This window comes from Cydia amplana, chromosome 5, assembly GCF_948474715.1.
Source record: "Cydia amplana chromosome 5, ilCydAmpl1.1, whole genome shotgun sequence".
Lineage (NCBI taxonomy): Eukaryota > Metazoa > Arthropoda > Insecta > Lepidoptera > Tortricidae > Cydia > Cydia amplana.
This window is the reverse complement of record NC_086073.1, coordinates 5,093,275-5,104,497: the sequence shown is the minus strand read 5'-3', so window position 1 is coordinate 5,104,497 and position 11,223 is coordinate 5,093,275. Positions and strand designations below refer to the sequence as shown.

General features: G+C 41.9%; 1 protein-coding gene across 1 annotated transcript; it reads left to right on the top strand.

Annotated features, from left to right (window-relative positions):
• Positions 1–3,230: 3,230 nt before the first annotated feature.
• On the top strand, positions 3,231–10,569 carry LOC134647833 (WD repeat and FYVE domain-containing protein 2). Its single transcript, XM_063502158.1, has 9 exons — positions 3,231–3,505; positions 4,400–4,580; positions 4,746–4,912; positions 5,580–5,693; positions 6,474–6,599; positions 7,369–7,565; positions 7,940–8,081; positions 8,754–8,847; positions 10,352–10,569. The coding sequence occupies exons 1-9, from the start codon at positions 3,345–3,347 to the stop codon at positions 10,424–10,426; spliced, it is 1,257 nt and encodes a 418-aa protein (XP_063358228.1). The 5' UTR covers positions 3,231–3,344; the 3' UTR covers positions 10,427–10,569.
• The last annotated feature ends 654 nt before the right edge of the window (positions 10,570–11,223 follow it).

Here is an 11,223-nt window from a genome sequence, read left to right as displayed (position 1 = left end):
TAAACTCGCGAACTTGTAAATAAAATTTAAGTATGCAAATAATGTATTAGAAGAAGGCAGTATTGTATGTTCTCAAATATAATTATTATTAGTAAATTAAATACTATCTAATTAAGTGCTTTTTAGGAAAAGGCGGTGTTTTTTTTTTTTTATACTTATCCCAGCACGGCTAGCACATGATGGGCGCGACAGTCGACAGGCGAGAAAATGCCGCGACATAGAGCTCTCTCGCGAATCGGTAGCATAAGAGCCGCGCGACAACCCGCTGTCTCGCGGACAAATGTCAAAGCGACATAATTTTGTCGTTTGACAGTTCCACGCGGGATACTCTCGAAAATCGTAGCACGAGTGTACTATGGGAGACAAAATGTCCCGCGTTTGAACGTCAAAATGAGAGAAATTGTCTTCGAGGCTAGAGGGTCGCGACTAGGGTTTGCTCCCGGTACTGAGTTTGGCGACAAGCGCATTTGGTCGAAGTTTTGTTGACTTTTGTTCTAAAAGAAAGAAAATTTTCCATATTTTATATTTATTTCATACTACAACACTTTTTTGTTTAAGTATAATTTGAATCTTGAGTTTCATGATCATGCCATTAATATCAAAATTATTATATTTTTTCACAATGACTTGTTTGTTCTCTTAAGTTAAACGAAAATCCGACAGAAAAAAATTTAAGCCTAAGATTGTACGATCATGACCACATCAACAAAGCAAACCTTTGGTGGCGAATTGACTGGGGGATAATTAATAGAAACATAAATAATTGATACAAAAATATTACATTGCTAATCCGGGAAACAATTACGTGCTATCAATCAGTGCTAACCCGTTATATTTACACGCGTATTTTTACATGCAATTATTGTTGACAACCTATATTATGTCGCTCCTTAGGTGTTTCCATTCATTGTGGGATATAAACAACACAATCCCGACCTGAATATTGCGATCAACCTCACTTATAATAAGTAAATGCAAAAGTAAATCTGTACCTATGTACAGTCAGCAGCAATAGTTGCTAAGCGGGCGAGGTGTTCAAAATGATCTTGACGCGACTTTATTGTTAAGAGAATAAGAGCGCGTCAAGGTAATTTTGAACACCACGCCCGCTTAGCAACTATTGCTGCTGACTATATGTTACCTCTTGACGCTTAATCCGCCGAACCGATTTAGACGAAATTTTGTGAAACAACATTCCACAAAGAATGCAAATAATGAATCTGGCAGCTCAACTCAAACTCCACCTCACAGAAGACCACAGCCGTAATACTTACTTTGTAGTGTACGAGTTGGTACTAGCCTAATCCTTAAGTTACGATTCCCACCGACCGGCTGGAGTTGGGCCGCGCCGGAATGCTTTTTCAGTGTACCTATTTACATAATGTGTGGCAGAAGCGATAGAATCCGTCCGGAGCCATCCGATCCGCAAGCAGCCGACCGGCTTTGGGCATACAAATGTGAAATGCGCTCCGACTCCGACGAATCGTACTTAAATCTGAGTACCTATCTCAAAAAGGTCAAAGTAAATCAAATCATTTAAAGTTTTTGGTAGTATTTATTTAAAAGTCACATTATTTGAGAAGTGTTATCAACACTCGACTGTCCTTGCACGGAGTAGGTTCCCAACTTGAGCCCTTCTATGTCCTCCGTGATGGCAGGAGGGCTGCGGTTAGCAGCAGCATGCTTAGGTGTAGAGAATACCTCCGTGTTTGATGATAGGCTTGTGCATGATTGTCATTCAATCTATCTTCGAAGCCAGCAATGCAGCGGCTAGCCAGCCATAAGGGAGATATGTCGGGGATTAGCATAAGATATTTAGTCTGTAAATAAGATTTAAAAGGAATGTAATTTTTTTGCAAAAGACAACGGAAAAGAGCTTTATGAAGATTGAATTGTGTACGTAAGTACTTACAACTTGACTTCTTCGTAAAGATGGTATTTTGTTAGCCAAAACTTTTAACAAAACGCCAATTATTCGTAAGGAGTTGTATTTTAATGATTAGGTAGGTAATCTTTAGATAATTATAATAATATATTCCAACTTGTAACGACAAAGCGAATCAAATTTTGATTGACAGTATTGACACTGACATTTTCGACTTAAAAATAATATTTGCTATTTCTTATTCTTCATACTGCGAGAAAGAGACAAAGTTATCGTGACTAGGGACGCTCCGTTTCTAAGGCTGACTATTCATTACTTATCCGATTATTATTTTACCGATTCAGTGTTGCCACGAATGAAAAGTTTGTTCCATGTATAAATGGCCACATTGGCTAAGTCGCGCGCGGGATGGCTCTCTCTCGTGGAACTCTTTTCTCGATGTGCGAACTCATGCTGCCAAAATCGAGGAATTGACAGATAGAGATAGAAATTTGTGACGGGCGACTGCCGTCTCTCGCGGCGCGAGCTATCCCGCGGGTAATCATGTGCTAGCCGTGCAGCATGCTTAGGTGTAGAGAATACCTCCGTGTTTGATGATAGGCTTGTGCATGATTGTCATTCAATCTATCTTCGAAGCCAGCAATGCAGCGGCTAGCCAGCCATAAGGGAGATATGTCGGGGATTAGCATAAGATATTTAGTCTGTAAATAAGATTTAAAAGGAATGTAATTTTTTTGCAAAAGACAACGGAAAAGAGCTTTATGAAGATTGAATTGTGTACGTAAGTACTTACAACTTGACTTCTTCGTAAAGATGGTATTTTGTTAGCCAAAACTTTTAACAAAACGCCAATTATTCGTAAGGAGTTGTATTTTAATGATTAGGTAGGTAATCTTTAGATAATTATAATAATATATTCCAACTTGTAACGACAAAGCGAATCAAATTTTGATTGACAGTATTGACACTGACATTTTCGACTTAAAAATAATATTTGCTATTTCTTATTCTTCATACTGCGAGAAAGAGACAAAGTTATCGTGACTAGGGACGCTCCGTTTCTAAGGCTGACTATTCATTACTTATCCGATTATTATTTTACCGATTCAGTGTTGCCACGAATGAAAAGTTTGTTCCATGTATAAATGGCCACATTGGCTAAGTCGCGCGCGGGATGGCTCTCTCTCGTGGAACTCTTTTCTCGATGTGCGAACTCATGCTGCCAAAATCGAGGAATTGACAGATAGAGATAGAAATTTGTGACGGGCGACTGCCGTCTCTCGCGGCGCGAGCTATCCCGCGGGTAATCATGTGCTAGCCGTGCAGAGATATTCCTTGAATTCATTCGTTCCAAGAATAGCACCCCTAAACCGGAATGTCAAAATATAATGACGTTATTCTTTCTGTGTAAAGAGGTGGAAAGAAATTCATATTTATTTGTTGTTTAATATAATTTATAATGGCTGCTGAAATCAAGCCCGCACCCAGGACTCCTAACGACAGATTTTCTACAACGAAGAAACCGGCCCTATTGAGTAAATTGGAAGGATGTACAGACGATGTCAACGCAGCGGTTGTTATTCCTGGCGAGGATGGAGTAATTAGCGTTTGCGACGATAAGTGAGAGTCTTGGCTTATTTTAATTAGCCCATATCCCTCTTAGATAGTGCTGCTTGATTTTTTGGGCGGATACTTTACGCCTACGTTGTTGTAATTTTATGTTAAACATACCCCCAAAGTTGTCAACTATTATATTTTATCTCTAAACCATCTGTTTGTAATCATTATCAAATTGATCTTTGAGATAACAGGTGCCATATGTCTTGCCCCTGAACAAAGCCTATTCATTCATGAACATGAAACCTTGAGCATTTCGGATATTATAAATTTCTTGGGATTAGGTTAATTGATTCCTTGTATGGCTTGTTATTCATATTATGGGTGGTGTCACTTTAATTATATTTTAGATGTACTTAGTAGACAGATATTTCTTTCTTACAATTGAACTTTCTTCTTGGAAGTTTGAACCGAATATACTGATGTTAACTTAGCTGCTGTTTGCTGTTATATGATATGTTTATAACTTGTATAGTGTAAACATGGTAGTTAGTATAATCAGCATTGTTTCGGTTTAGTGCTTAAATGATGATACATGAGAAGTTAATTGGGTTAACTCTAGTGTACTGTGTACCTTTAAGCTTTGCCTTTGTGCAACTGGTAGGTATGTTAGTATGTATGCACATTAAGTAAAAATAAAATAGGCAGTTAATACCTTGGTGGACACTAAACGCCTATACGCGTAAATCCATTATTCTTTCTATTGTGTCTGGAGTAGTGTCCATCCATGTGATAATTTTGCCTTTGCCGAAGGGCAAGCAGACAAAGAATACAAAAGATGGGAGATAATAGAGAGATAATGTGTAACTGTTCTTTGTTCTGTAAATAAAGGCTATTTTATTTATGTCATAATTATATAGTATCTAGACATGGGGCTTAATTATTTTTTAATTTTAGGACAGTCCGAGTATGGCTAAAAAGAGACTCGGGCCAGTACTGGCCCAGTATCTGCCAGTATATGCCCTCCGGCTGTACGTCCATGTTCTACACACCGGAGACCCGTCAGCTGTTCATTGGCCAGGAGAACGGAACCGTCTCGGAGTTCACACTAGCTACAGATTGTAATAGAATTAATCCTGTAAGTTTAGTGTGGTTGTGGTCTGTGTGTTGTTTTGATATTTCAACTTAAAATTAGCCTCATTTTTATATGCTGTGGTCTTCTGTGGTCTTCGTTTAGTCAAGTCGGGCAAATAAAGCTCTTTAAAAACTTTCAACTTAAAACCGTGTTTCGTTCCGTTTGCAGACTCGCGAGTATTTAGCGCACACGGCGCGCGTGACCGGCGTGCAGTTCTCGCTGGGCTGCGAGTGGGTGCTGTCAGTGAGCCGCGACAAGCTGTTCTCGTACCACTGCAGCGAGACCGGACGCAGGATCGGCGGGTACTCGTTCGAGGCGTGGTGCACGGCGTTACAGTATCCTTTACTTATGATTAATAGTGATACATATTTAATTCCAAAGCCTTGTCTTGAAGAATTTGCATCCCTATTAAATATATTAAAAACGGGTCTCACGTATTTTAAGTCGAAAAACGCTTGACATGTTTCACTCCGTACCGAGGAGTGTCATCAGGAGCTTGCGTTGCGTTGCTCCTCGGTACGGAGTGAAACATGTCAAGACCCGTTTTTAATATATTTAATGTCTGTTTCTCACGGAAGTTTTGTTATTAAAATTTGCATCCCTCATCAACTTTTCAATAGCTATTTTTTTTTAAAGACCGATGGATACTCGTACATTGATATGCCTACAGTATCCCACTTTGTAGGCGTGATTTATATTTGTATTTAAGCTAAATTCTAACTTTTTAGCACTAATGGGGTAATTAGCACACATAGGTGACCAGATGAACATGACGAAAATGACCATTTTGGATATGGAACTAATTTCAAAATAATATTGTGACAGATGTATCAGAATATTATGATGATAATGCTCTATGTAATACCTATGTGTCTTTTACAAGTTGCATGAATTCATGGGCTGATATTAAAACCACTAAACCACTGAAGTTTATAATAAGATAATTTTAACCACTGTTTGTTTTGTCAAACTATAAAAAATAATTTCCTGAGCAGTATGCAGGTTCGACTCTCAGTCGAAGTACGCCTTCGTGGGCGACTACAGCGGGCAGATAACGATGTTGAAATTGGACAACAATGGCGCCACACTCGTTACCACGCTTAAAGGACACACCGGGTAAGGTACAAGGCATCATGCCAATGGGGTTGACTGGTCAAAGTATTTTGCAGATGGCGCCAGCATAGCTTGGCCTGTCAATCCCTAGAATTGTGTCAAATTTATATTTTTTTAGTGCCCTGGATGCCAGCCCTTTAAGCCAAATCTCATAGGAAAAGGGGCAAGCTATGATGGTGCCATCTATGCAATACTTTGACAGTTGCCAACCCCATGAATCCCCAAAGGCTTGCCCATTTTAAGTTAAGTAACAACCATAAATAGATTATCTAAATCTGGTGTGAATAAAGTCATATAAACGAATGGCATCTATCATTACTCGGGTCCATACAGAAGACCTTCGTTAGGAAACTGCTGAGGCATATTGGCCGTATGTGCGTATGCCGCGAAGGCACGTCTTCACAGTTGAGGCGATCCACTTGAGGCAGTTTCCTCATGAGACAGTTCGTTCTGTATTGAATCATCTGCTTCTACGTTTTGCAAACAACATAAATGAATTTCGTAATTTGAAATTCATAAAACCGGTTAACTTAGGTTCATTAACAAATTCATTGCCACTCAGCCAAACAAGACATCCGCGCCAGGCCACAAACATTTCTTTCTAATAAATGTGTAGTACCACGAACCCGACTATCGGGTCGTCCGGCCTGGGAACGAAATCATAAAATACCCGATAGTCGGGTTTTCGGTACTGAATGTGTTAAATAATAAATAAATATATTATACATACTTTTCGAGTAGCATTTGTTTACGTAACTTAATCTGATTTTGCGTGTGTAACAGATCAGTTCGTGTGTTGAACTGGGCGCCACAGCCGCAACTCCTTTTCAGCGGTTCGTTCGACCAGACCATTATCGTGTGGGACATCGGCGGGCAGAAGGGCACAGCCTATGAATTACAGGGGCACAGGTAGGTTGTCACTAATTAATGATTCAGGTCAGCTCGTGTGTTGAACTGGGCGCCGCAGCCGCAACTCCTCTTCAGCGGTTCGTTCGACCAGACCATTATCGTGAGGGACATCGGCGGGCAGAAGGGTACAGCCTATGAATTACAGGGGCACAGGTAAGTTGTCACTAATTAATGATTGACTAAAAGGATAGTATGACTATTGTGCGGCTTGATACTTTACTATACGCTAGTGGATAATTATAATTAACTAAGGTTGTTACAATCGATGGAATGATTAACGTAAGTAAAAGGAACATACTGTAAACTTCCCGTGAAATAAAATGTAAGCAAACGTAATTATATACAGTTACAGTCACAAGACAAGACACAGATAAGAGACTACAACCGTCCCTAATATAAATAAGGTAGAGGAAATATATTTCCCTCCTGATTTTGTGCTTTATGTCAAAGTGGTAGAGTTCAATTTTGCATAAAGTCGACACCCTTTTGCCCTATAAAAGGTAAGGACTTAGGACTCATAATTCAGACACAATATCGCAATTAAGTCGGCACTCGCTCAGACTATAAAAAAGTATGGAGTAGTGGATATTAATCCGCCCTTGGTCCTTAAATAGGTACGGTACGATTTGCTAATATTAATTTTATTTTTTAAAAAATATTGCACAAAATATTAAAATAATTTACAAATGGCGGACATAATTCGTCATGGCATTCTCTACTAGTCAACTGGGTTAAATGTATGCGTTTTAATCTATTTTTTGTCCTATAGCAACAAAGTGACTGGCCTCTGGTACGTCGGAAGTTGCACCCGGCTAGTCTCCGGCGGCGAGGACGGCGCGCTCGGCGTGTGGGAGATGGGCGTGCGGCGCCGCGAGACGCCGGCGTGGCGGGAGGCCGACCTCTGCCAGCTGTGCCGGGCGCCTTTCATATGGAACGTGCGCGCCATGATGGAGAAAAAGCAACTAGGCTAGTTGACATTACCCCATAGTATAATCCCATACCGCAACGCAGCAAGTACATGGTCTGAATGACAGAAAAGTTTCTTGAAATAAAGTTGGAAGCAGTTTCGTCAGTTTTTTGAAAATGTAGATAATCTCATTAGATGGTTTTTAAGATAGAAATGCGTCCATGTTCCATACAAATCACGGAGCTCCAAGTCACAAAGGGCACCATGCCATATTGAAAGGGCACCATGCAAATTGGTAAACTCAGTCTTCGCCAGTGACTGTTCTTGAAAACTTAATATTACATCAAAGCGCTCTCGCTCACACAGGAAACTACTTACACTGAATGCAAAGCAGACTTGGTTTAAAGTGAGTTTTATTGACTGTTCTGTGCAGGACTGAGACAGCACCACTGCCGCTGGTGCGGCGCAGCTGTATGCGCGACGTGCTCCCCGCACCGCCTGCCCCTCCCCGTCATGGGCTTCGAGTTCCCGCAGCGCGTGTGCACCGCCTGCTACGAGACATTACGTCATGAACCGTGAGTGGGACAGGGATGTTGCCGGACAGAGACAGCACCACTGCCGCTGGTGCGGCGCAGCTGTGTGCGCGACGTGCTCCCCGCACCGCCTGCCCCTCCCCGTCATGGGCTTCGAGTTCCCGCAGCGCGTGTGCACCGCCTGCTACGAGACATTACGGCATGAACCATGAGTGGGACAGGGATGTTGCACGACAGAGACAGCACCACTGCCGCTGGTGCGGCGCAGCTGTATGCGCGACGTGCTCCCCGCACCGCCTGCCCCTCCCCGTCATGGGCTTCGAGTTCCCGCAGCGCGTGTGCACCGCCTGCTACGAGACATTACGTCATGAACCGTGAGTGGGACAGGGATGTTGCCGGACAGAGACAGCACCACTGCCGCTGGTGCGGCGCAGCTGTATGCGCGACGTGCTCCCCGCACCGCCTGCCCCTCCCCGTCATGGGCTTCGAGTTCCCGCAGCGCGTGTGCACCGCCTGCTACGAGACATTACGGCATGAACCGTGAGTGAGACAGGGATGTTGCCGGACTGAGACAGCACCACTGCCGGCTCTAATGCAATTTTCGCTTTCCGTAACATCGTTAACACGAGTTAGCACTATTGTTCCTATATGATTTAACTTGTGATAGTATTTTCTAGAAGAAATATTTTGATTTGAAGTTTTCCTCTGTTGTAGCCGCGAGTCCCTAGCGTCGTTCCACGACATGAAACACGCCGTAGCATCGCTGTTCGTGGACGAGGCGACAGGGCGCATGGTGACGGCGGGCAAGGTAATTATTTTTTCACCTCAGCAGCTCGAACAAGGGTACTTTGATTCTTAAAAACAGTGAGCAAAATCGCATTTTGCTCACTGAGTGAACAAAGTGAGCAAAATGCGATTTTGCTCACTGTTTTTAAGTAGCAAAGTACCCTTGTTGGAGCTGCTGAGGTGAAAACTTAATTGTTGGTATATCTTAAGAAAACATGAGTGTATAGGAAAGTGGTGAAGAAGGAATACATTTTTCGGGTTCTCTAATATGTTCTCACTGCTGAGGTGAAAAGTTTTGTGAACTACACGAGATCAAAGTTATTTACCGAATGCGCTTTTGAGTACCTTACTACGCTCAAGATTCTAAATTAGCGTAGCGAGTGAATCTGGTATAGAATCTTTCGCTTGCACGGGACTCAAAATAAGCACTCGAAGAAATATCAAACTTTGATCTCTTGTTGTACAAATAACTATTTTTTGAATAAAGTAGCTTTGGCGAGGTTTCGAATCTATTAAGTTACTAGAGAAAGGCCTCAGATTGCTATTCATATTTTTGGCAACCGTGTTATGATCAAAAAGGCGCTACGATTTTTTAATAATTCAAAGCTACCTAACCAATACTGAAGTAAAAAAAAATACTGAGCGTAGCAAGTAAGTACCCATAATGGACAGAAGAGAGAGGGAGAGAGGTATTATCGTAAATACTAGGGATGTACCGACTAGTCGGGAAAGCCGACTATCCGGCCACATTTTTAGTCGGCGACTAGTCGGCAAAAAAGGCCGATTAGTCGGCCTATTATTAATTACAGAAACCAGGACATAAATGAAATAAAAAGGCAATATTCTATTCAAATACGTATTTAGGGTACAAAATGTGCTTGTGTTCATATTAAATTCATGTATAAGTAATTATGTAGGTGTATCGTCGCAGTAACAGGGAACATCTTTCAGTTGATATTGAAAGCGTGACGACGCAAGGAGCAAAAAAATTGTTTTAACAATGCATCCGAACTTGAATAAAGCTACTACAGTTGCCATACGAATGTAATCTTTATTGTGAAGTAACGATCTTGAACTTGGCCGACTAGTCGGCTATCCCAGCGCCGATTAGTCGGCTAGTCGGCCAAAACCATAGTCGGTACATCACTAGTAAATACCAATTTTATGTAGGTACACGTATAACTTTTCTTGAAGCGCTGGTGGCCTAGCGGTAAGAGCGTGCGACTTTCAATCCGGAGGTCGCGGGTTCGAACCCCGGCTCGTACCAATGAGTTTTTCGGAACTTATGTACGAAATATCATTTGATATTTACCAGTCGCTTTTCGGTGAAGGAAAACATCGTGAGGAAACCGGACTAATCCCAATACGGGCCTAGTTTACCCTCTGGGTTGGAAGGTCAGATGGCAGTCGCTTTCGTAAAAACTAGTGCCCACGCCAATTACAGGGATTAGTTGCCAACGCGAGGAAGATGATGACACGTATAACTTTCCTTGTACCTACTTGTACTATTAATGACTATCTTACAGGACCGCGTCATCAAGGTGTGGGACATCTCCGCACTACTCGCACCCGCGCCGCGCGCCGGCCCCAGCGACCAGTAGCCGTGAGTCGCAACTCTCAACTCTAACCGTATACACAGAAACTCGAAATTCGTTCATACCCATTTCTATCGCTCGATTGCAAGAGCGATAGAGATGGAGATAGGTAAACTTAGCACTTCGATCGCGGTAACGCTCTTGAAGTGATGTATTTGGCAACCGATCCATAGTTTTTTTCTATCGTTAGGCCCAAGACTCTCATTTCTAACATACATAGAGAGAATCATACCAATCACCCTAAAGAAAGGGATGAGTATAATTTTCCTGGTTCTTACAGACTGAAAATTAGTGTCCGATTGAAACCAGATTTTTTTCCAAGAAAATTTTTCGGTTTTGCTTTGGTATCAAATATTATGTTTATGCCTAACACACAGACAAGACATCCTCCAGACTGAGCATAGTAGCGCTACCCCGTCTGCCACAAATATACGGTAGTTTTACTCCATTTTCGAGTCAAAGTGTCTTTGTGTGACGTCCGTGTCTTTGAACGGACCAATCACGGCACGGGACTCGCTCACCTCGTCCCCCGCACCCCAGTATTTTTGGCAGCATCGGTTTCATGAAATAATTGCTCTAAACTCCGTCTAGAGGATTCCTAGTCTATGGCCTAACACGACGAAAAATAAAGAAATGTAAGTTTCGGTTCGGGAGATTTTTAGCCGAAACCGAACCGTACAAGATTTATGCCAAGCCCTGCCAAAACTGAAACATCGGTCGGACAATAATGAAAACTTACTAATATAAAGACAAAGTCGCACAGTAAGGATTAAAATGTCTAATGGCATCAGTTGAATAGTCGC